The 26,575-nt window shown below is 37.4% G+C and overlaps 1 protein-coding gene and 1 non-coding gene across 4 annotated transcripts; both read left to right on the top strand.

Moving 5' to 3' along the window:
* Positions 1 to 897: 897 nt before the first annotated feature.
* LOC136221697 (protein tesmin/TSO1-like CXC 6) lies at positions 898 to 5,697 on the top strand. Of its 3 annotated transcripts, none has more exons than XM_066009123.1 (9): positions 898 to 1,576; positions 1,900 to 2,004; positions 2,242 to 2,383; positions 2,774 to 3,118; positions 3,406 to 3,509; positions 3,593 to 3,684; positions 4,130 to 4,214; positions 4,277 to 4,485; positions 4,631 to 5,697. In XM_066009123.1, exons 1-9 carry the CDS (start codon positions 1,404 to 1,406, stop codon positions 4,657 to 4,659), a joined length of 1,284 nt encoding a protein of 427 aa, XP_065865195.1. In that variant the 5' UTR covers positions 898 to 1,403; the 3' UTR covers positions 4,660 to 5,697. The 3 variants fall into 3 exon arrangements, with proteins under 3 accessions (XP_065865195.1, XP_065865196.1, XP_065865194.1); XM_066009124.1 differs by having other exon boundaries at positions 3,403 to 3,509; positions 4,634 to 5,697; XM_066009122.1 differs by having other exon boundaries at positions 3,403 to 3,509.
* Positions 5,698 to 17,113: 11,416 nt separating this feature from the next.
* Positions 17,114 to 17,300, top strand: LOC136225115 (U2 spliceosomal RNA). The gene has a single exon (XR_010686849.1). It is a non-coding gene; the product is annotated as a U2 spliceosomal RNA (small nuclear RNA).
* The last annotated feature ends 9,275 nt before the right edge of the window (positions 17,301 to 26,575 follow it).

Here is a 26,575-nt window from a genome sequence, read left to right as displayed (position 1 = left end):
AGTTACTTGTTATTGACAAAATTATCTTTCTTATGTGTTTCCTTTTTAACTTTATTTTTATTTTTAGAACATAATTATCGAAAAACAAAGTTTTGTTGCTTTCAATAAATTTTTTATTTTTTATTCAAATTATTTTTATTAGTTTGTATAATACATTTTTTATTTTATAATTTATTTGTTGATTAATTTAAAATATGTCCATATTAGACATTTTAAATATTAACAGTTCAGTATAATTTTACCAAACACTAATAATTAAACATCTAATAACAAACAGTCAACAACAACAAACAGCTTACTACAACCACAAACAACTAATATCAACATCAACATTTATTAGCTAACGGTTGAATCAAACAGACCCTTAACACACCTATATATGAATTGATTTATGGAATGGCTTAATACACCTATGTATGAAAGATCAAGTGCTCAATGTGTCTAAATAAAAATATCGATGGTTTAATACACCAAACAATGAAAGATTATGCGCTTAATATCTCTAAATAAAAGCTCGAAAACTTAATGCACCAAATAATGAAAGATCAGAGGTTTCATGATGTTTTTTTCGTTTTTAATTTCTTTTGCATGACATCTACTTAAAAAGGAGACTATACATGGCAGCTTAAGTGGACAACTTGGCCATTGGATTAAAGATTTTACTGTATTCTCTAGCAAAAAAACAAATCCAAAAATACAGTTTTAATCACATGTACTTTAATAAGCATATAGAATTTGTTCATTTATGATTAAATTTAGACTTATTAGAATTATTAGAATTCTAAGATGGAGTTTGAAACAATCCTAAAACTTAAATTTAATAAACCCATATGTAACCGTGAATGAGCAAATTTAATGTCTCTAACACCGCTTTTGCGTTTGTGACAAAGAATCCAGAGCTCCCTTCCAGCTATAACCAGTATGAGTTGGTTCAAGAAAACCACTCATGGTTTTCTGTTTCATCAATTACCCTAAATATTTTCTATTTTTTTACTCTGCCCGTAGCTCACTCATATCCCTGACCACTATAATTCTCTTCTTCCACTTCTTCCTCTTGGAATTTCCATCATTTTTACGGAATCTAAGCTGTCAATTTCTGTTTGCTTGCTGAGAAAATGGGTGAACTTTTGCACCTTTCGCATTTCAATTTTGCTCGATTTTTAAGACATTTTCACCTTTTTTTCCCCCGAGTTTCTCAGTTAACAAAATGATGATAGTTGAGTCGCGGTTGTTTAATTCTCAACATTAATTTGATCTTTTTCCTTATGTTAACTTCTCTTGTGAGATTTTAGTGTTGATGGAGATTCCCCGCCAAAAAAGCGGTTGAATCAATTTGACTAAACCAGCAAACAGGTAGTTGTGACGTCGAATTTGCCGCGTAAAACACTAAATCAATTGAAATAATGAGATATACAGTTAGGGGAAAATCAAATTTCTCGACAAGGAAGCTGGCTAAGCAGTTAGTTTTCACCGAGTTCGGCTTGTCGCCCGTCCTCACTACATCGCGACTTCCACCAGCTAAGGACTATTCGGAGGTCACGTCACATTTGCCTTCACGTTCTCCATCTTCAGAAATGTGAGTTTATTCTTGTACGCCTCTCCATTTTCTTTGAAGTTCAAATTGCTCTCTGGTTGAGTTTGCTATCACATTCAGTTTTCCGTTTCTCTTTTAATATTTTCATTCGGTTGAAACGTTTGAGTTGTATGTGAAAATTATCTTAAATCGAGGAACGAAAAGTGTACTGCGCAGAGATATAATCAAACTCTAAAATTATGCTTGTCATCGTCTTTTTTTTGTTTCAATCGGCACCTAAACTATACAATAGTACTTCGAATTATTGATGAAATTTAATTTCTAATTTACTTTTGTGTTCTCCTGTTATTAATTGCTTGGAGCAGCGAGTCGGAGTCTCCGACATTCTCGTCTCAAGTGAGCGCCGGAATAAGCAATACTTCAAGGAATCATAGAAAATGTCACTGCAAGCGGTCGAAATGCTTAAAGTTGTAAGTTCATAAGTTAAATATATTTGAAGCAAGGATAATATATATACGATTCTTAAATATTGATGTCCTTAAACCATCTACACTAATATATATATATAGGACTTAACGACCAAAATCAGTTGCTGTTGAATTTACAGTGGTGAATTTGTTTGATTTATTCATTGGTCTGAAAGGGAATAACGGTATATATGTGGGATATTCATAGATGTTGGAAAAAGCTTATGTACAAATCGACAGGTACTGTGAATGCTTTGCTTCTGGAGCCTATTGTGATGGGTGCAGCTGTAGTGATTGTCATAATAATATTGAGAATGAAGCTATTAGGAGATCAGCTGTTAAAATTGTTCTTGAGCGCAACTCAGATGCTTTCAGGCCAAAGGTTGCTACCAGTCCTTGTAGTTATCAATCTGATGGGTATAAAGAAAGTAACCCATATATTCTGAGTTAAATTTCAGCAATACATATATCCCTACTAGTTGTTACTGAATACAATAAGGACTTTTTTCCTTAGGATTATGCTTTGGGACATTGCATGCATTTGAAATTTGGATTTAGAATCAAAACTGTATGATGCATGTTGATTCGGTGCTTGTAAAAATAGTGTAGTTTGACGGAATGCAGCAATGTGTTATTAATAATAATACTTATATAATTTAGTACCTAGTGCATGTAATACTGTAGCTTGATTGAATGCACACTGCTATTATATAATAAATTGAATCCTTTTTATGTCTTGTGATAATAACTGTTAGCTTTTCAACAATCATAGGGTGAAGAAAATCATGTTCCGATTATGGGAAAACACAACAAGGGTTGCAACTGCAAAAAAACTGGTTGCCTCAAGAAATACTGTGATTGCTTTGCAGCAAAGATTGCTTGCTCCGAGAATTGCAAATGTGTTAACTGTAAGAATGTTGAAAGGTATAGGAAAAAGACAGCTGATTCTCGGAGAATCTTTGGAAATTGTGAAATCCTCATCAAGCACACAAATGCAGCTACTTTTGCTGCTATCGGATCATCAGGCTATGGCTTTCTGCGAAAACCCAGGAAGAAAAGATACCGGAAGGTCCTTGATTCAAACAAGGAAAATCAGAAGATCACACAAGATATAGAAGTATCTAATATATTATATCCTTAAGTGGTTTTTTGCAGCATAATTTGTAACTTAATGAGATGTGCTGATGATAATAATTTCCAATAAACTTTGCATGTATAAGAATGAAAATCATCATACTTCACCTAAACTCAGATAGACTTGACCTTTCCGTTCTCTATTGCCGTATATATTATTATCTCTGTGGTTTAATGGGCCTGGGGTTGTTCTTTATCCTTTAATTCTCAGTTTATGTCCTTTGAAACTAATAACATCCAAACTAATTATCATTTTTAAATATTTAGCAGGCAAATCCAGTAAGAATTTCAGGTTCATACCCGACCTTTTGTGTTGATTCTGCGTGCTGCATTGATAATTCCACACATTTGGGCTCTTCAAACTATGGATACAGGTTTGACTTTTTCTGTCAACAGTTACTCCTTTTCCCTTTTTCAGTCAATGTAAACTAATTATACTTGCTGATCATGGCACAAGATCGCTGTTGGCAGACATTAATCATCCTCTGGACACGATAGAGCTTTGCTCACTTTTGGTGGTTGCATCAGAAGCTGCTAAAACTTTTGCTGGTATTGAAACACTTATTGTATTTCCTTTCTTTCCCTTCCTGACCATAAAACAGAAATAAACTATTGCTCAAACGAAATATGTTCTTGGTAAATATGATAAGTAAATAAAGTATTCACTTCCATAAATAGTGCATTGAATTGATAATTCATTTGTTCAATCAAACTTTCAGCCTATGCACAACTCTCCCGACACATACCATATATGTGTTTTGCTCATACGAACTCCTCTTTATTATTCTCGGATTGTCTTCTAAAACTTATCAAAATGAATTAGGATATAATCAACAGAGCATAAAATTTCTTTCTAGTGCAAACATTGTGCATTCATCTTAACTTGTTCCTTTTCTATGTTCTCTTTACATGCTGAGAAGAATATATTTTAGGGGTATATGTGTATATAATGGGATTGTGAACTGCTTTAACTGTAACAAAAGAAAATCTACAGTTGAGATGCAAGAAGCAAAAGTATGCAAGATAACCAGTGATGCAACCCTGGATGGGGAGAATGGTGGAGAAGAACCTGATGTGCAGTAAGTGTTGTATGTCCATATGTTGACTAAGGGCCGAACTGATACTACCATAATGTTTCCAGATCTCATGGAATTGAAGTGAAAGAAGAAAGGCCTTTGTTGCCTCAAAGAGTTGATGAATCGGTCGACAAGTCATTCGTGCGAGCTGCTTCTCCAGAGCGGAAACTGAATCTTGGCTTCAGTGCAGAGCTTTATATAGAGCAGGAAAGGTTTATATTGACATGCCTGCGCAATTATCTTGCAAAGCTCCTTGATTTTGGAGCAATAAAAGGTAAGGTTATTCGCTCATCATTCTAATATCATACTCAAGTTACTATCTGATAATCATAATCTAAACAAGAAAATGCAACAAACGAAACACATTGAATGTCATTTATTAGACTTGCTAGAATTGTGACACATTTTAAACTTTGCAGCAGCTGCACTTTCAGATGCAGAAAAATGAGATTTCATGAGATCTTATCGAAAGAGAAAAATTCAAGGTGGATATTATGCTGAAACATCTCCAATTTCCACAGAGATTCCGGTAGTCAAAATCCAAACTAGTAAGGTGTTGAATCCTTGAATATGTAGAGATTATCCTTGATTTTTGCTTGATGAAGCAAATTAGATTTTCACTTGTTTCTCTCTTTATATTTCACAAACATGACATTGACTCGAAAGTAGAGCAAAATAAATCAACACAGAAAGAGAAACAATACATTAATAAGTCATAGTTAAAAATTATATTTGAAACTAACAAGTTAAGATTGACAATTAAAAATGTAAAAGTGGACTGAATTACATAACAAAAAAGAGTGTAAATAATCTAAAAAGCCATTATATGAATTAATGGTGGGGATAGTAGAGTTTTCCAGCACAAGTAGAGTCCAAGCGACAGGATAATGATATAATGAGTAGCTTTGTGTATAGGAAGTGGGACTAGAATTGTAGAGCCTTTGCACTTATATTCTCACAATTTGGATGAGATGACCCAATCACTGCCCTCTCTTCCTCTTCCATGTACTCTTCTCTTCTCTCCTCAACTTCAATCCAACTGTTAACACAACACAACCCTTTTCAATACAATATAATTAAATCAATTAACCTGGTCTATAAGGATGGAGTAATAGCAGACAAAAGTGTATTAACAAATAACTTGGCCTCATCATAGACAGCTCTCTGTTAATTTTGCACCTATGTATCACACAATTAAACCTTAATATATACAGAGAGAAAGATAGAGTTGAACCTTTTTGTAGTTAATCAGGAAGTAATAAGTCCTTAATTATTTTCAATCCAACAACATTTTAGGAAGTAATTTTTGAAGTTGTTTGCGTAATTTATGGATCCCAATTCTGTCTTCTAACTTTCAATTGCTTCCTGTTTCGCTTGTTTAATTTCGGGATAAGGTACCAAAATAGGCCTAAGGTTTTTGGGAAAGTATCAATTTAGGCTCAACGTTCAAAATAGCACCAATATAGGCTTAACGTTTACAACATAATATCAATTTAGGCTCAACGTTTATAATATAGCATCAATTTAGGCTCCACGTACAAAATAGCACCAATATAGGCTTAACGTTTACAAAATAATTTAAGCTTAACGTTTACAAAATATATACAATTTAAGCTAAATGTCATAATTAAATTAATCATATTATATTTTTTCCCTATTAACTTTATATGATATTTTTTTATTTAGGTCTATATTTTTTTTTTTGAACAAATTTAGGTCTATATTCTTATTTATTATAATACAATTAATTAGTATTCTTGCTCATTAAGATCTTATATTTGTTTTTCATCAATGATTCCATAACTACTAAATTTCATTGCTCATGTAATATATGCAAACTAGTTAAAATAATATTGATACATGTCAGTGTTCGATTTAGTTTGCATATATTACATGAATCGAACACTGACATGTATCAATATTATTTTAACTAGTTTGCATATATTACATGAGCCATGAAATTTAGGAGTCACGAAATGGTTGATGAAAAACAAATATAAGGCTTTTCTTCAAAAAAAACAAAAACAAATATAAGGCTTTAATTGGCAAGAATACTAATTAATTGTATTATAATAAATAAGAAAATAGAACTAAATAAAAAGATAACATACAAAGATAATAGAAAAAGAATATAATATGGTTAAATTAACTGTGACGTTTAACTTAAATTGGATATATTTTGTAAACGTTAAGCTTAAATTCGTATTATTTTGTGAACGTTAAGCCTATATTTGTGCTATTTTGTACGTGAGGCCTAAATTGATGCTATATTATAAACGTTGAGCCTAAATTGATATTATGTTGTAAACGTTAAGCCTATATTGGTGCTATTTTGAACGTTGAGCCTAAATTAGTACTTCCCAAAAAACGTTAGGCCTATTTTGGTAACTTATCCCTTTAATTTCTGTTTTCTTTTGCTTTTCCTATAGTGGTTTATTGATTCTTTTATTTTACAAGAGATACAGTAAAGGATCAAATGTGGATAGATTATTGATATGAATTAATATAGTAGTATTAGTATAGCTGAAGTTGACCTCTCAATTTTTATATAATTTGTAAATTATTCTAATTTTTAATTATTATTATTATAATTTAATTAATTTATATCATAATAAAAATGTAGTATATTCTTTATATTAAATTATAAATTTTACTAAATTGATTTATTTAAATAATAGTATATTTTATATGAAATTAGGAATTTTGCTAAGTTAATTTTTACTAAATGGCAGTATATATATATATTTTTTTTTGAGAAGAGATCGGATTAAATTAAATATAAGTAGAATCATTACAAAGAGCACACTGTAAAAACACAGGAGCCTGGAAAATCTCAAAACGATCAGCATTGGAATAGGTTGAGCGAGCCATAATATGGACTGCGCCATTCGCTGATCAAAGGACAAACAACACAGAAAAGTCGGGTATGAATTCTAAGTAACTCTTAACATCCTTGATGACACAACCAAATTCGGAGACATCCCTGCATCCTCTTCCAATACTATCCACTACTTCCTTTGAATCTGTTTCAAACAGCACCGAGTTGTAGTGCAGTGATGCAACCCATGTAATACCTTTAGGGCCTCCGCTAATTTGACCGACGGAACTCCCGCTGCAGCTGTGCTCGCAGGTGGGCATCTCCATTTACTGTCAGGCATGGGCAGAGTCGCTATGCTAGCTCCCGACACAGCGCCATGATTCGCCCCCTGCCAATCCACGAAGAACCGCAACGAATCCGCAACCACGACAGCAGCAGATCTGCGTTTGCGTTCCACAACCTCTGATTTCTTTCCGTCCAAATTGCCCATAATACCAGTATATTTAATATTAAATTAGAAATTCTACTAAATTGATATCTTATTAAATAGTAGTAATATATATTAACTTAAAAAATCATACAAATGTAGAGAATTTATCTTTGAGTGCCTAGAATGATGTTTCTTATATTTTCTTTTTCAATTAAACTTGTATAGAATTCGTCCATTTTAATAGTTTTGAATCATTTCCATACAAAAGAAAAAAAAAAGTTCTGAATCATGGATCTAAATATTAGGAGGTGTGAATCTTATTTGTTCCAATCATGTCCAAAAATAACAAACGATTAACGATAATCACATTGATTGTACAGTACAAACGTAAGGCAGGGAAAGTATTAACAGTATGGCTCATCAAATTGATTTCTTGACCTAAGTTTTTTTTAAAAGAATTGTATTATTGTAGCATTAAGTTCTAATTCATCAAGATTCTATTAAAATTTAATAGACTATTTATTTTTTTTCTATAAAATTATATATCATTTCATTGGAGAAAAAAATACAACAAAAAAGATAAAAAAGTATCAACAAAAGGAAAGAAAAAAATCCATAAAAAAACCTAAAACAAAAGATTGTAATGACATCCAATATTTCCTACAAATTTGAAGTCATGGAAAGACGGCTATAATCTAAATTTTATCATTAAAATCCTTTTAAATAAACGGATATATATTGATCCTACCAAAATCACGTAAATCTAATAATCTATGTTATACTGAATATGTCTTGTTTAGATAAATTATTTTGGCTTGTGTTGGACTCAGAAAGTAAGAAATGAATTTTTTTTTATGGATAACAGATGCAAATCAAATGGAAAAGCAATTCGACTAGAGATATGAATTCCAAATAAAATAAAGACGTATTATAATACAAAAAAAAAAACAAAATAAGCTATGGGCAAAATAATGGATATAGCACTTTTTGACACAGGATAAGGTACAATATTAGCCCTATGGTTATTGGTGGAGATTATATTTGAGGAAATATTATAAGCTTATAGATTAAAAAGGTAATTTCGCTATTTTCATCTGTTTTTTTTACAGAAGCAACACAAAAGGATGTCATTTTGTGCTGCACGAAAATTCCTCTTCAGCTACCATGGCTGGGGGCCAGGGTTGAAAACCCCCTTTCTGGAATTTTTCGGCGGGGCCGGAGGGTCGGCCGACCCTCTCCGGCCCCTGGGAAGCTTCCATGGAGCATTTTTCCCTAAAAGGAAAAACCATATACGGCTAGAACAAGAAAAGAAAGTTCAACCTAGTCTTATAAATAGATAAGTATGGTCACATCATACGGTGCGTTAACAATATAAACTTAAAGCTAGTCCTTATTATTCAACCTTTCCAGGTTAACTCCGGAAGATTCGGCAAGATATTCGGACTCTCAATCACAAGTTAAGATACACACAAAATGAAGTAGAGATGAAGTTTTTTTCTCTCTAGAAAGCATAGCACAAAATAAATCAAGGGTAAAAGAGGCTAATTAAAAAATCATGGTTAAAGGGATCCTAAAATTGAATTATATTTGAAATTTACAGTACAGCTTGAAAATTAATAAAAATGTAGAAATTGGATTGAATTAAACAACAACAACAGAAAAAAAAAAAAAAAAAAAGGAGTAAAAAGAATGTAAAGGCATGAATTAATGGCCCGGATCATAGAGGTTCCAAGCACAAGTACACTTCCAAACAACAGGATAATATTCAGATGCTTTGGGTGGTGTAGGGACTAAAATTGTAGAGCATGGTCTGCATCCTTTGCACTTATTCTCACAATTTGGAGGAGATGACCCAATTAGTTCCCTCTCTTCCACACCCTTATACTCTTCTTTCTTCAACTTCAATCCAACTGCCAAAATATATCAATTGTTCATTATGCAAAAAATTCTACCATACATCGGGTGTAATCGACTCGACCAATGAAAAATAAGATGCACAATACTTCATTAGAAAGTGATTGATGTAAGGAAAAAACCTATGAAGCACTGACTCGGATCGGACACGGGTGCAGGTTTGGCAAATGACATTTTTAGAAAATATGAGACACGGGTGCGGCGGGACACGATAAATTTTTTTTTTGGTAAGAAAGGAAAGGAAAAAAAACAAAACCAACAAAAAACCTACACCGGGATCAGTCTAGGAAGGCTGACTCCAATCCTATCCTCTAGGAGAGAAGGCAAAAGAAAAGAAGGAGGAACAGATAGGGTAGAAACACCTAACATTCTCCCATGCCCAGCAGCTGCTAAGCGATCCGCCACGCGATTTTGCTCCCTAAAAATATGGGAGAAATTAAGATACTCAAAGGCAGGACGAAGCCTCAAAATAGCTTTGATGAGATTCTGGCTCTTCAGACAAACAGCCTGGCTATCTGAAATCCTGTTAATAGCCTTCAGACACGATAAATTTTTTTTATATATATATATATATATATTACATATAAAAATATATAAAAAACTTGGTAAATCACAAATAAGCCATTTTATAAAGAGAAGATGTTCACAACAAGAAAAGGCAGAGAAGAGGAAGATTTCAACAGCCAGAAAAACACACAGACAAGCATCAATATATATCTCACACGAGAAGAGGAAGACTACAGCAAGAAAAACACACAGACAAGGAAAAGTTGCGAATGTCGAGAGAAACCAACGGTTATATATTAGGTTTTTTTTTATCAAAATTTTATAATGAAACCATCTCTTTTAAAAAAAATTAAGAGAAACTCTAAACTTTTACAAATTTTTTTCCCTACAGGCCGTGTCTGTCGTGTCCCCGACGAGTCCCTGAGTCCGTCGAGTCCGAAACCGTCCCGCCGACCCCGGGGAAGAGTTCGTGCTTCATGGGAAAAAACTTTATAATTGTCATATTTCTACCAATCCGACACTATAATAGAATTATCGTTGTTATGTATATAATCATTGGTGAAACCAATTTATAATGGTGTTTGTGTAATCCTTTTTTTTTTTTCTCGTGTTTGTCTTTTCAAATTAAAATAAAAGCTTTTAAGTGTTTGGTTGCTAACCGTATACTGTTTTTCCAACAACAAATCGCAAACCCTAAAACCATAACAAAAACAACAAGTAAACCAAACGGGTCCTGAAAAATCCCTCTAGACACCAAAACGGAGACAAAAATAAATAAAATTAAACACCCCCTAGGTATTTCTCCTTTCTTGTCGAGCGAGCAAATTGCACACCCAATCATACCTCGTCTCCGACAGGGGGATTAAACCACCTCTGAGGAGTGTTTCCTAGCAGCCGGAGATGCTCCGGCACCCCATATGCCCCCTCTGGCACAACATAAAATACAATACAACCCTTTTCAATAATAAAAAAAAGAAAGAGATAAGTGGTGTATTATTATATTTTTTACCTGGTCTATAAGGGTGGAGTAATAGCAGACAAAAGAGTAATAAGACCATCATAGACTGACCTCCCCCCATTGACATCTCTTTGTTTTGCAGGTATATATGATTACACAGTTAAACGATAATAATATATAGAATTAATTAGAAAGTGAGAATAAGGGCTTATCTTTTGAATGGAACAACTTTTTAGCCAGTAAGTGTTGAGTTGTTTGCGTATGGATGCCAATCCTGTCATTTTAATTTCAATCGATTCTCACAGATTTCAGCTTCCTATTTCTTTTTCTATATATATTATATATGTTGTCCAGAATTTTATTTAATTAGTGGATTATGGATTCTTTTATTTTTATAAGAAATAGAAAATGTACCTAATATAGATACATTGCTGATATCAAGTATTTTATTTTTAGATTTTCCACTTTTCTACGGCTGCAGGTGCTGCTGCTTTTTCCTCAAATCCCATCTCAATCCCACCTATTAACATTAAATGAATGAATTCCTCAATTTCAAAAAAAAAAAAAAAAAAAAAAAGTCATTTACAATTCTAAATTGTTTAGATTTAAAATAATAATAAAAAGCTAGAAATTGAATAATTATAAAATATTGAAACTAATGCAATTCAACATGATTTAATCGAATTCCAATAAAAATAATATGTAGAATTTGCAATTATACCATTTTCAAAAGTAAATAATTTTTTATCACAATCTATATATAATATAAAACAGTAACGATGGAACTGAGGTGTCACTTCCTCCTTTTTTAGTGATAAAAAATTTAATATATTAATTTTAATTTTATTATATATATTTATCTATAAAAAGATTATTTTATCCGTACTATATCTAAGAGTTCTACAAAATTTAAATTAATCCCTAAAATCTCTCTAATTCTCTACACATCTATCTATATATAATATAAAACAGTAACGATGGAACTGATGTGTCACTTCCTCCTTTTTTAATGATAAAAAATTTAATATATTAATTTTAATTTTATTATGTATATTTATCTATAAAAAGATTATTTTATCCCATATATCTAAGAGTACTACAAAATTTAAATTAATCCCTAAAATCTCTCTAATTCTCTACATATCTATATATAATATAAAATAGTAACGATGGAACTGAGGTGTCACTTCCTCCTTTTTTACTGATAAAAAATATAATATAATATATAATATATTAGTTTTTATTTTATTATTATATTTATCTATAAAAATATTATTTAAAGTAAATGTGAAAATCAAATAATAATATTTAATTTATATAACACATTTATGTCATTAATTGTAATTATTAGATTGTATTTTTATTAATATTTATATATTAAGATGAATCCGTGCACCGCACGGGCCAAAAACTAGTAGTATACTATTATTTTTATTATGACACTAGCCACTAGATGTAAAATAAATTGAAAAATATAAAAATTTATACATAAAATAAAATTGTCTAAAAATTTATACATAAAATACGGTTTGATGTTGAAAATGCGATTTTGAAAAGCATATAGCTGAAACAATGCACAGTCGCTACCCGAATCTAATAGACTGAAAAATTCAGTATAGTAGATTCAAACACTCATTACTACACCCTTCAGAGATAGATGGACAATTAGTTACCTATCTCTGTTTACCAAAAAAAAAGTTACCTATCTCTAATGCTAAATTGATTTAAGCTTTTAATGATTTATTTAAGGGATAAAGTACCAAAATAGACCTAAGGTTTTTGGGGAAGTACCAATTTAGGCTCAACGTTCAAAATAGCACCAATATAGGCTTAACGTTTATAATATAATATCAAATTAGACTTAACGTTTACAATACAGCATCAATTTAGGCCTCACGTACAAAATAGCACTAATATAGGCTTAACGTTTACAAAATAATACGAATTTAAGCTTAACGTTTACAAAATATATCCAATTTAACCTAAACGTTATAATTAAATTAACTATATTATATTATTTTCCTATTAACTTTATATGTTAACTTTTTATTTAGTTTTATTTTCTTATTTTTTTTTTATTGAAAGCCTGGTGCATGAGAGAGGGTCGACATCCCAACTATGTTGGCACCCCGAGCCGCAAACCCAAACCAAAGTTTTATTTTCTTATTTATTATAATACAATTAATTAGTATTCTTGCTCATTAAAACTTTATATTTATTTTTCATCAACCATTCCATGACTCCTAAATTCCATGGCTCATGTAATATATGCAAACTATTACCTCCGTTTCATATTACATGTCTTTCTAGAGACTATTTTTTGTTTCATTATACATGTCATTTTATATGATCAGTACACGTTAAGTCATCTTTTTTCCTACTATAAAACGCGAGTTTATGAAAATTAATTAGAATAGTGGACTTTTTATAGAATAAATAAATAGTCGAATCAATAAATAAAGGGTAATAATGTCTTTGCTCTAATATCCTTAATTTCTATACAATTCTCTAAAACGACATGCAATGTGAAACGGAAGGAGTAAAAGTAATTGAATATCCACAATATTTCGAACGCTGACATGTATTAATATTATTTTAACTAGTGTTCGAAATATTGTGAATATTCAATTACTTTTAGTTTGCATATATTACATGAACAATGAAATTTAGTAGTAATGATGAAAAACAAATATAAGATCTTAATGAGCAAGAATACTAATTAATTGCATTGTAATAAATAAAAATATAACATATAAAGTTAACAGGGAAAGAATACTAATTATGACCTTTTATTTACAAATTTGCCACCTCCTTTTGGTTAATTACAAAATTGGTCCTTGTCACACAATAAGGTTTGTCACATCATAAGAGATGTGTCACACCTGATCTCTCATCTATATATATATATAAATATATAAATATATAAAAGACACAAGTAAAATATAACATATTACTAGAACAAATTTTACTACATGATGTGGCTGAATCTTAAAAGTCCACTTAAAGACCTGTAATTGCACAAGAAATAAGGTCAAATGAGGGTAGTTGTCGGGCTAACCCGCTCCGATGCCTAAGTCAGTTTGAGGTAAGACTCAAGGATGAACATAATAATAAATCAAAGATGTAATATAAGCCTAATGAATTAATGAAATTGTGTACCTTGACCTAAGTTTACTATATTTATACTATGATCGGATTGTAGAAGACAGTTGAGAGTCGATGAGCGGGATGTGCTACGTGACACTTGTTGATAGGTGGACGTGCGTCTAGATATCAGGGCCTGATATTTCTCAATCCCAGTAGGTCCAAGATTTACGGGATCGGGTGTAATTGTTGTGATGGATGGATCCTTCATTGGGTCTTTCGAGGCTTCATAAGTCGAGATCTCTAATATGGAGTCGTATTGTCCATTGAGTATGGGGGCTCCACGTGTTCCCTTTTCTCGGGTGTTGGCCTAGGTCTCTTAAGTCCCACGTGGCCAGTTTATATTCGCCTAATATCAGATGTCCGCGCGGCTCTAATTTATCGTTCTTTAAGCTTTTTGCTTTCTCTTTTTTTCCTTGTCCTCTTGGGCTTTTAGCCGTCCTTTATCTACCAATTTTTTTTTATCAAATACACAATCAAAGTTCTAGGTCAAATCATCAATTTATTAAATATCCAATCAAAATTCTAGATCGAATCTCCAATTTATCAAATACACAATCAAAGTTTAATCAAATTATTAATTTAACGCCCTCACAATCTCAAACTTTGTGGAGACAGAGGGGATCAGAACCACAATGGTCGGAGGGGTCCGGACCCCTCTCTTCTATCTCCGCCCTTGGTTACTGATATATCCGAATTAAAATTTTCTAATCCTAAACGTGAATTAGGTAGTTATTATAATGAGATATATAAATTTCGATTCGATAGAAATTAATAAACATGATATTATATCATAATCTGTAATGTTTGAAACTCGTCTTATAAATTGGTTTTAGCAAATAGCAATTCATCTTTTCCATAGTAAATAAGAAATAAATAAAAAGAAGGATGTATAATAACAAAAAGTAGCATTTATATATGGCCTTATATAATGAAGAATTTTTTACTCATCTTAACCAATTTTAAATTATTTATTAAAAGAGTCGGAGGTTTGCATTTCAGAACAAAATTAGTAGATTTGATTGTGTTTAAAGAATTAAGAATGAGAAGTAAAGAAAGTATTTCAGTTATTGGACGTGAGTTCAGCAGCAGGGGTTGGGTTATGTTTGTCATTTTATAGTTTATCATTCACTATCCCACATCGGTAGTTTGGAGAGGAATAAAGAGGGGCGCCAACTATAAATAAGGAAACTAGATGATGAAGAATTCATACCTTTCTTGGCCTTTTGGCTAAGATTATGTGGTGTATAACTTTTATTCCAATTTACATTTTGGTGTTCAATTAAAATTTTATCACATTAAACTGTACAAGCTTTATATGATCTCCTATTAAAGTGTACAGTCGGTTTTTTGATTGGTCAATTATGTCGTATTAATATTTTTCATTGTAGAATTAAAAAAAGTGGGATCATTTTCATTGTAGAATTAAAAAAAGTGGGATCATTTTTTATGAAAGGGAAAAGTTCAAATAAAATCTCATTCACTAATTTTCAGATAAAGGACTGTGGTTTATTTTTTGTCAAAACGGGGACTGAGGTTTCGCACTTTTAATAATGCTATTAAAACTATCTTTAACGACCTCAAAATGAAAATTTTCAAAAATTAAAGTTGTTCAATGTCATATTTTCTATGGAACTACATTTTCGATTTTAGAAAATCATTTTTTTTGGAACTCTCTTTCTAAACATTAACTTTCTCTCTCTTTACCAAACATCATCTAAATAATCTCGAAATAAAAAAGTTGAAGAATTAAAGTTGCTTAGAATATTAGTAGTTCTTAAAATATGTCATTTTTGAAGTGGTTAAGGGTGATTTTAATAGTATCAATCGAAAAATTCCTTATTTTGCTAAAGTTGAAAACCTCAGTCCTCGTTTTGACAAAAAGTAAACCACAGTCCTTTATCTGAAAATTAGTGAAACCACATGGGTTTTATTTGAACTTTACCCTTTATGAAATGACTAATATATCCTTGTTCCTCATAAAATTACTAAAATATCCTCATCTTCTTCCTTCAACCCTTCTCCCCATTTCTCTCTCAACATCTTCTCCCACTCTTCTCTCTACCATTTCTCTCTCACTCATCTCTCTACCATTTCAAAAGCCATGTTCGTCTGAGATGGGTTACAAAAAGGTAAATAAATAAACAAACAAAGTAAAAGAACAGAGGAGGAGTGGTTAACAGGCTTGGGTAGAAGAGTGAGGGGACTCAACTCCTTCTCCTTCAACGCCTCATCTTCTACTCTTCGCCCCACCACTACATCGTTTGTCAATCCCTTTGCCTGCATCAATTTTTCATCCCGTCAAACCCACGTCTTAATTAATTTAAACCATGTTTGGCTATCACCAACCAAATACAACAATCCTCGATTCCTTATTGCTAAGTGACAATTCGTTAAAAACAAACGAAACATTGCTTACTATTAGTGATGGAAAATCTACATTGATTTTACTAGATTGTTGATTTTAATTTAAAGCTTTTGTTCCTCAGTTTCCAATTTCAATCCTTCTTTTCACGTTTGGATCGTCGTTTGTTGTTGACGGTTTCCATTCCAATTTCAATTCGATTTCCGATTATGTTTTTGTTGTTGACGGTTTCGGATCGTCGTCATGGCTCCACCTCTGTCTTCATCGTCGCAACTCGTCCGCCGCCGTTCATCTTGTAGCCGCTCCGACCTGAGTTGAGATCTGAATTGAATCCATTATAAATGGCTGGCTTAAGCTGTAGGAACTAGCAAACTTACAGTAGATGGAGAATGATAAAGGAAAATGCAAAGGGAAAGAGGGAAAATACAGAGGGGTAAGGCGGCAGCCATGGGTAAATACGCGTAGGAGGAAGAGAGAATATAGGGGAGGGATAGGAGAGAGAAAAGAATTAACATAAAAGAAAAATAAAAAATAAAAATATAAAAATATAATTAAGGGTAAATTAGTCATTTAATATTAGGTGGGATCCATTTTTATTTGTTAGGAGGTTAAAAGTGATGAGGTGGCGCGTTGATCAGGCGTTGACCGGTTAAAATTACCTGCTGTACACTTTAGTGGAATGTCACTAAAAGGTTGTACAGTTTAGTGTGACAAAATTTTGGTCGTACACCAAAGTGTGATTTAGGATAAAGGTTGTACACCACGTATGTAATTTACCCTAAGATCAAGTGTAGTATCTGTTCTTATCAGTTTAATATCTGATATGTGGGTCATTGGCCCACACGATATTAAATTAATTTTTTAAGGGGGAGAGTTCATCACAGTAGCTTGCTATTGGGCCTCTCATGTGTCGCCCATGCGTTGCACTACTGCTTGGGCCTGGCGCACCCCTCCAATTCTAGTCTATCATTTCAAGGAAAGGGCTGTGATAACCCGCGAAGCCCAAAACGGGTTATATTCATTTCGCAAGCCCAGCCCATATTAAAGCCCCATGGGCTAAGATTGGACGGGACCCGAATGAAGGAAGCGGGCGCAGCGAGTAAACCGCCCCGAATTCCTAAACGGAGCGTCAAGACTCCCACTCAGAACCACGTTCGTTGCCATGAAAGCCACGAAAGGGACATGGCCTAAAAAGGGGTAACCGCCCTCAGAACGTGGCCCACTAAGGAGTAACCGCCCTCGGCGGTTACCCAAAAAACACCTATAAAAGGCCTTAAGAATAAGGGGGGAGGTACGTTCACATTTTTTCCCACAAAGCTATTGCTAAATTATAGACTCATTTTTACAAAAACTGACTTGATCGTCGGAGAGTTTTCCCGGAGATCCTGTCTCCGGTTTTGTTTTGCAGGTAACTCCGGCAAAGAATATCAAAGCGGATCTAGCAAGTTATCATTGGTGCGGTGAACGTGGACCTTTTTTACCAACACTTGGTTAAAGGTACACGAAGAACATGTCAGAACCATCACGAACGACCGGGGTTACGACCAGATCCACTAGCATGAACTCACGAGGTTCACGGATTGCAAATTCGCAGCCTGCAGGTACTCAGCCTGTGGTGCCTAGCTCGTCAGGCCCCTCGGGACAATTGGGTCCCTTATTGGAAATGCAGGTGCAAAATGAAATGGAGATGTCCAATAGCGATTTCGTGCAGATGGCAGGACATGTCTTGGCTTCGAATATGAGCCAGGCGGCTGGCGATCGAATGATTAATTTATTAACCGCCCTCGCCGAACGCGATACCGCCATGGCGCTTGCCCCTCAGGAACCTGTGGTTATCTCAACACAATCACCGACTATTCCTGTCATACCTGTCCTTCCGCAGCCATCTCAGGTGCCAAATCAAGTGGGCCAGAGTAGTCGCACGAATCCACACAGTCACCCGAGCAACTACTCGCACCCAGATCTCATTACGACGACACATCCAACCTGGCAACCATCCCAACCGTTGCCAGGAATGCAAGGCACTCTTCCGCTACAACAACTGGACCCTTTTCCTCACAGACGTTCGGAATTGATGACGCCTAACACAACTATGTCTGGGCGTGAGCACACATGGAACTTTGATCCTATAACGGGACGGCGATTGGTCCACCAACAGGCACCCGTCTCAACACCGATGGGCGAGTGGATGCCATCCAAAATTCACCAGCAGCGGATGGAAAAGGTCCGACGGGTACCCGATATTGACTTAGAAGATCAATTACGGAGCATGATGGAGCGAATGGGGTACTCACCTCGGCCGAGAGCAGAGGTCCAGAGCGATTCACCTTTTGCCCCTTCGTTGCGGGAATTCATTCCAGATCACAGAATCAAAGCACCTGCCATACCAAAATACTATGGGGATCCAAATTCTGACCCTGAGGCTCATGTTAGGAACTACAGAGAGTTAATGGATGTTGCAGGGGCAAGCGAAAGCATAATTTGCAGGTTATTCTCGACAACTTTGGGCGGTGCGGCATCTGATTGGTTTCGATCTTTACCGGCAGAATCTATTCATAATTGGCAACAATATAGTTGGGATTTCTGTGCGAAGTTCGTGGGTTGTAAAGCGGCAGATGTGACAGATAGGCAGCTGAAGGAGATCAAACAGAGAAACTATAATTCCCTAAGGGAATTTGTTGTCGCCTTTAACGATATCCTGGTGCGATTGCAGAACCCTGGTATCGTGAGTATTCGCAACATCATGGCGGATGGAACCACAGATTGGAGCATGCGGGAAGAAATCATCCGTAACAAACCACGCACTGTAGCCGAGCTCATGAAGATAGCAAAGGAATTCATGGAAGTAGATGATGTCAACAGGGAACATAGGGCCCAAACTCGGCGAGAAAGAGAGGCCGCTAGAACCACTTCGGACAGTCGGCGTCAGACCCAGTCCAAAAGTAATTTTGTTCGAAGAGGCGATCGTCCCTTTCAAGGTGGAGGATATCACACACCACTAAACACGACTCGCCAAGAGGTGTTACTTTGGATCGAAAAGAGCCCCTTGAAGAAGGATGTGCGGTTCCCCGAGGTGAAAGGCCGAACCAGTTTGGGGCGCTATCCCAGTAAGTATTGCAGGTTCCACATGTTGAATGGCCATGACACAGATGATTGCTACGAACTGAAGAAGGAAATAGAAAAACTGATCGAGAGAGGCAAGCTGAGTCAATTTGTAAGAAAAGAAACAGCTGATGAGAAAACAACACTCCCACATGAGGGAGAAACACGGCCAGAAAAGAAGCAGAAGAAAGGGGTGATAAACGTGATAGCATGCGGAATCTACGAGCCTCCAACAAAAAGAACTCACCGTGAACGGCGAAAGAGCAACACACATAGGGGGGATGCCCTCAATTACTCATTTGCGAGAATCACGGAGCCACATGCGGATGCCCTGGTGATCACGATGGCCGTTGAAGGATGGGACGTCAAGCGGGTCCTTATCGACACAGGCAGTTCTTGCAACGTCATTACCCGGACAACATTCAACAAGTTGGGAATCAACGACGAGCGGGTGGAACACACCTTCATGGATGTAACTAGTTTTGGGGGTCAATCCTCCCAAACAAGTGGGCAGGTGGTGTTGGAGGCAGAAATGGGCGATAAGAATCTAAAATGGCGAGGTGATTTAGAATTCGCAATTGTTGATCTCCCACTGGCCTACAACATAATTCTGGGACGGCCATTCCTGTCGGAGACGGAATCGCTCATCTCAATGAAGCATTTAACGTTACATTTGCCAACACACCAAGGGCGAGTCATAGTTGAAGGTGATCAACTTGTATCTCAACAGGCCTATACATTATCACTTGAACCAAAACCGGAAGAGGAGGATAAAGTCGAAGAGAAGCTGCCGGCGGAAGCATTGGGAGAAACGGAACTATTCGCGATCTCGAATGACAAGAACGTGCGAATAGCGGCTGGACTCTCAGAAGAAACAAAGAAAGCCATTACCGAGGTATTGATCCAATGTGAGTCGGCATTTGCCGCCCCAAATGAAGTGCTAAAAGGAATAAGCCCAGACGTAGCAACCCATCGGTTGAATGTAGACAAAGGGGCAACCCCAGTGCGGCAAAAGAAGAGGGGACATGCTCCTGAGCGGCAAAAGGCGATTGAAAAAGCAGTGGCGGACTTGCTAAGGTCGGATGCGATTCGAGAAGTCACCTATCCGGAATGGCTGGCCAATGTGGTGCTAGTCAAAAAGCTGAATGGAACGTACAGAATGTGCGTCGACTTCAAAGACTTGAACAAGGCATGTCCGAAAGATATGTATCCACTTCCTAACATTGATATATTGGTAGATGGAACTGCAGGATATGAAGCTTTATCATTCACCGACGTGAAATCCAGTTACCATCAGATACCCATGGAGAAGGCGGATGAAATCAAAACATCATTCATAACTCACCAGGCGACTTATTGCTTCAAGGTGATGCCCTTTGGATTGAAAAACGCGGGAGCAACATACCAGAGGATGATGAACAAGATATTTTCAGACAAATCCGGCGAGAACTTCTCGATCTATGTTGATGACATGATCATCAAAAGCAAGAAAATGCAGGACCACCCGCGGGATATCAAAGAAATCCTAGAAGTGTTGATCAAATATGGCCTCAAATTGAACCCAGAGAAATGCACATTTGGAGCAAGAGCGGGAAAGTTCCTGGGTTTCATTGTTAGCGGCAAAGGGGTTGAGGCGAATCCTGAGAAGGTTAAAGCAGTAATGGAGATGAAGACGCCAAGGAACATAAGGGAAGTACAGAGACTGAACGGGCGGTTGGTGGCATTAGGGCGATTCATATCATGCTCAGCTAGGCGATGTCTACCTTTCTACAATGCCATCAAAAAATCCAAGTCCTTTGAATGGACGCCGGATTGTCAAGAAGCATTTGAGGGGATAAAACGATTACTATGTTATCCGCCCTTAATGAGCAGGCCGGAAGACGGAGAAGATTTGTTTCTTTATATATCCGTCACCAGCATGGCGATATGCACTGTGATGGTGCGAGAAGAAGAAGGGCAACAATATCCAGTGTACTACGTGAGCAAAGTCCTGAAGGATGCAGAACTCCGGTATTCGAAGTTGGACAAAATGGCCCTCGCAGTGATAACCACGGCGGCTAGATTGAAACCATACTTTCAGGCGCATACTATCATTGTGAGAACTGGCATCCCAATGCGAAAGGTACTGCAGAAACCTGACGCATCCGGCCGATTGATGGAATGGTCAATTCGCCTGGGCGAATTCGATATCCGCTATGAAGGAAGACCAGCGCTAAAGAGCCAAGTGCTCGTCGACTTCGTGAACGAATTCACATGGGATGATGATGAATGTCCAAAGGCACAAAAAGAAGAGTGGAGCATGTACACAGATGGGGCCTTATCTGCAGACGGAGCTGGGCTAGGAATCGTCATCAAAGGTCCGGAGGTTATCCGCCTGTACTATGCAGCAAAATTAACTTTCAAAACTACCAATAATGCCGCAGAATACGAGGCTATGATATGTGGATTGAGGTTGCTCAATGAACTCACCCCAGAAAGAGTGGTAATCTACAGCGATTCCAAACTCATGATAAACCAGATCACAAAAAATTATCTGGTGAAACAGGAGGAGCTAGTAAAATACCATCAGGTGGTCAGCCGATTGACACAAGAGTTAACGCACAAGGGAGTCGTTTGGGAGATGGTGCATGTTCCACGAGGCCAAAATGCAAAAGCTGATGAATTGGCAAAAGCAGCGGCAAGTAGAGAACCATGGAGTCAAAAAGCATGCAGCTTGGAAATAAAATCGGCACCAGCATTCGAGGTTGATCAGATTATGATCATCGAGGAACTGGAAGACGATGAAGATTGGCGGATGCCAATCCGTCAATATCTGGAGCAGGGAGATTTGCCGGTTGATAAGAGCTTAGCCAGAAAAATAATTGGGCAGTCGGCACGATACTCAATGCGGGATGGAACTTTGTATCGGAAATCGTACACATGTCCATGGTTGAAATGCGTTAGTCGCAATGAAGGAGACTATGTGCTGCGAGAACTACACGAAGGAATTTGTGGCGCGCACGAAGCTTCGGCGGCATTGGCAAGAAAGGTCAAACTGATGGGATACTACTGGCCCAAGGTGGTGGAAGATTCCCAGAAGATGGTTGCGGAATGTCACAACTGTCAAATCCATGCGAATGAAAAGCATGTTCCCGGAGCTGAACAAATCACTATAATGACGGCGTGGCCATTCGCAACATGGGGAATTGATATAGTGGGTCCATTCCCAGAAACAACAAAGAAAAGGAAGTATTTGATAGTCGCAGTGGACCACTTCAGCAAATGGGTAGAAGCGGAGGCAGTAACCACACAAACACCTGAGCGAATGATCGAGTTCTTACGAGAGAACATTATCATGCGATTTGGGATCCTGCAGAAGCTTATAACCGACAATGGCACCTAGTTCAACTGTGCCAAGTTCAAAACATACTGCGAAAGCATGGGAATCAAGAATCATTTTTCTTCTGTAAACCATCCCCAATCAAATGGTATGACGGAGGTTACCAACAGGGCCATGGTTCAAGGCATCAAGAAGCGGCTAGGTGACAAAAAAACAGGTTGGACGGATGAGATACCTCATATGTTGTGGGCATACAGAACCTCTGTAAAGGCAGCAACAGGCAAAACACCTTTCTCGCTAGTTTATGGAGCCGAAGCAGTCCTACCTGTTGAAATCAAGTCGCCCACAGATCGGACAATTTATTATTGCGACACACAAAATCCTATCAACATCAGAGATGCTTTGGATTCTGTGGAGGAACGAAGAGAAAAAGCTTACATGCGAATGGCAATGTACCGCAATAGAATCAAGAAATACCATGACAGAAGAGTGCGAAAAGTAATGATCAACGAAAATGACTTGGTCTTGAAAAAAGCAGATAAAATACAGTCTAGAGATGGCAAAGGCAAGCTAGGCGTCAACTGGATCGGGCCATACAAAGTATCCAAGAAGATGGGACCGGCCACTTTCGAAATAGAAGAAATGAGTGGAAAGAAGCTCCCGCGCACCTGGAATCTAGAGAATCTACGCCTATATAGAAAGGCCGAGTAGTTCGAGGAAATGACAAGTACTCTTTTTCCTTTTATGAGTTTTTCCCACTGGGTTTTCTGATAAAAGGTTTTAATGAGGCTTCGATCCCGCACAATTGGTGTACATATGTAATTAACTTTTTCTCGTCATCAATAAAAGTTATTACATTCACTCAGTATGTTACAACAAAATGCGGATTCTTTACAAAAACACATAAATGTGTTGCCTGTTAAAGAAAGGCGGATGCTTGATTACGCATCACTCGCAAAAAACCTTAGGGTTAAAATCAAAAACACATAAATGTGTTGCCTGTTAAAGAAAGGCGGATGCATGATTACGCATCACTCGCAAAACCTTATGATCAAAACTTATGATTATTTTCGAAAGAAGAATTATAAGTTAAGGCATAAAATTAAGCGAATAAACGAGTACTCAAAATTGCAAAAAGGGTCTGGCCACCCTAGCTATGAAGAAACACAAATATGGAGTCGGCAAAAGGACAAAGGGCACATATAAAGGGCAAAAAAGTGACAATCACACACATATGAAAAGCAACAACCGAAAGAAAATATATATATCAGAGCGGTTTGTTACATGGTTTTTACATACAAAAGTCCAAATATAAGTTAAGCTATGCTACAGCTTCCTCTCCTTCGCCCCTAATGCCCTCCTGGACTGCGGCGACTCCCTCATCTCCTCCGGTAGGAGGATCTACTTCAAGCGAATCCTCAACCCTTGAATTGGTAACCGCTTCAGTAACCTCTTCGGCGAGAGGTACCTCTTGCACAGGTTGAGAAACGGCTTGGGGTGTCTCTCCTTTCGCGGGCTGAATAGGGATCTCGCAGCTAATCGGAGGATCCTGAAGACTCTTCCAATCTAAGAAGAGTACCTCATCCATATCAGCATCCTCGGCTTCCAGCTTATCCCACTCCCCAGTTAAATCCTTTTCAGGGATGGGAACTTTGGGGCGGTTAAGTACTAGACCCTGATGCCCGTGCTCATAAGCGGCATGAATCCGCTCCCCATACCAGTAGATGCGGGCGCCATCTTCAGCCAAAATCTCCTCAACCCTTTTCTTTTGGGCCTCCTTGAAAGCAGCTAGGTCGTCGAGGGCTTTTTGCAGTTCATCGGACTTGGCCTGAAGGGATTTAAGGGCCTCCTCCTTCTCGCCCACGGCCTTCTGACAGGTGCCCTCTAGGACCTTCACCTTCCCTTGGACATCATCATAAAGCGACTTCTGAGTCGCCAATTCCGTCCCAAGACTTTCCAACTCCTTGGCTCGCTCTGCATCCCTTCGGAGAATGCCCTCAGCGAAATTGATAATCTGCATATAACACGTCTCACAAATAAAAATGGGCGAATAGAAATATGCGGTTACAATGAACACAAGATATTTGAAAGCGAAGGACAAAGCAATAATATACCTCTACAGAACGCTTCTCGATCCCTTCCACAGCAGTAGGGAGCGGTACTTGCTCGCGCACACGGGAGGCAGAGGGAAGTCGCCCAAGGACATTGCATATGGAAGATACAATATCTTTGCAAGAGAAGTTCACGGCCAGGCCGAAAGTCCTAGTCCACCATCCGCTAATATCGGGGATTGGCTGCAAAAGCATAAAGAAAAATATCAAGAGAACGGAAGATAGCTCATGAGGAAAAAGTAGCAATACGAGAGGGAGTAGATCAAGATACCTCGTGAATGGGGGTACTGCTCTTTCCTTTAGATGAGGCGGATACAGGTGCGCCGCCAACAGTAAGGGACACAGAAGTGTTCTTCTTTTTAGAATGAGAAGACTCTGTATCCGCACTTATCTTCCGCTTCCTGGTTAAAGGAAGATCCTCGGAGGCAGAAGCGGGACCTTGTGAAGCGGAAGCCCTAACCGGGGAAGCCGCCCCAATAGAAGGAATCGTCCCTCCAAAAGGATCCGCCCCTACAACGGAAGCGGTTTCCGTCATCCGCTTCTTTCTTCTCGCCAGGGCTTTAGCCTCCCGATCTGCAGCGATTTGAGATAAAGGATCACCCCTGCAAAGGGTTAAAAGAAACCATCAACTTGGAAATAAAAAGTACCTTGCACAAAAACGCGATAAGGAATATAGACAACGCGATCCCCCTCGCGGTACGCAATCGCTACTCGGCTCCTTAGCATATGAAAGGCCTGATCGTATGTCCATACAAAAGGAGGAGTGCTCTTCAGGAACTTGATAACGGCGGATTCTTCCTTGTTGGGATACCCAAAGTTCAAACTCTTTACGTTGGGTCGGCTCCAGCAACGAAGGAAGTTTAGGTTTTCCTCATTAAACTTGATAAAAAAGTAAGATCGATCCCACTCGCGGATCTTGTTCAGCTTCTCGTCAAAACCATAGTATCCGCTCTGGCGGATGAAAGTGAAATACCCCGCTGAGCTTTTGAAATGGTGGAGCTTGGAGAAGATTTTGGGCGAAAAGGGAACCTCCAAACAATCCGCCAAGAATTTGTCCAGAGTCAAATCGGCCCAGCCGTTAGGATGCAATTGCCCGGGCGCGATTCCGTAACCGCCTAGGACGGAAGCAATCTCATCCGCCAGCGGATAAGTGAAGCCGCAGATAATCTGGGCCACGAAAATAGTGAAGTACCCCTTTGGGAAATCGCCCGGTCCCCTATCCTCCCCGGGAATGATAGTCTCGAGACCTCGGAGCCAGGGATAATGCTCCCGCAAATCATCGATTGTCTCTTGACAAACCAGACTTCCCGACCTGTCCTTCTTTGGTAACAAACGAGGGGTTGGGACAGGTGGCGGAATCAACTTTTTGGGGTCAAAACCTAAACCCTCGTCGGTTGTATTCGCCAGATGAAGGAAGTCGGCGGGATGAGAATTACACCCAGGAGAGCTGGTTGAAGCTTCCTCAACCATCTCTTCGACCTCGTTAGAGACCTCACGGACATAATCGTCGTCAAACGGCGCGAAGTCGAGGTCTGACATGATCGGTAAAAGGAAAACAGAAGCAAAAAGCCGAACAAGGAACAAATGTGAAAAGAAAAACTTACATGAAAAAGACAACACAGTGAAGTGACGGGATTAAGAGGTCAACGCCGGAAAAGAAGTAACGGAATTAAAAGGTCGACGCCGGAGAAAACGA

The sequence above is a fragment of the Euphorbia lathyris genome, chromosome 3 (genome assembly GCF_963576675.1).
Source record: "Euphorbia lathyris chromosome 3, ddEupLath1.1, whole genome shotgun sequence".
Taxonomy (NCBI): domain Eukaryota; kingdom Viridiplantae; phylum Streptophyta; class Magnoliopsida; order Malpighiales; family Euphorbiaceae; genus Euphorbia; species Euphorbia lathyris.
This window is presented reverse-complemented; position numbering and strand designations above follow the sequence as displayed.

Coding starts and splice junctions, on each gene's coding strand:
- LOC136221697 (XM_066009122.1), top strand. CDS start 1,404: ATGAGATATACAGTTAGGGGAAAATCAAATTTCTCGACAAGGAAGCTG. Junction 3,510..3,592: donor TCTTCAAACTATGGATACAG/GTTTGACTTTTT, acceptor TCATGGCACAAG/ATCGCTGTTGGCAGACATTA. Junction 3,685..4,129: donor AGCTGCTAAAACTTTTGCTG/GTATTGAAACAC, acceptor GAAAATCTACAG/TTGAGATGCAAGAAGCAAAA.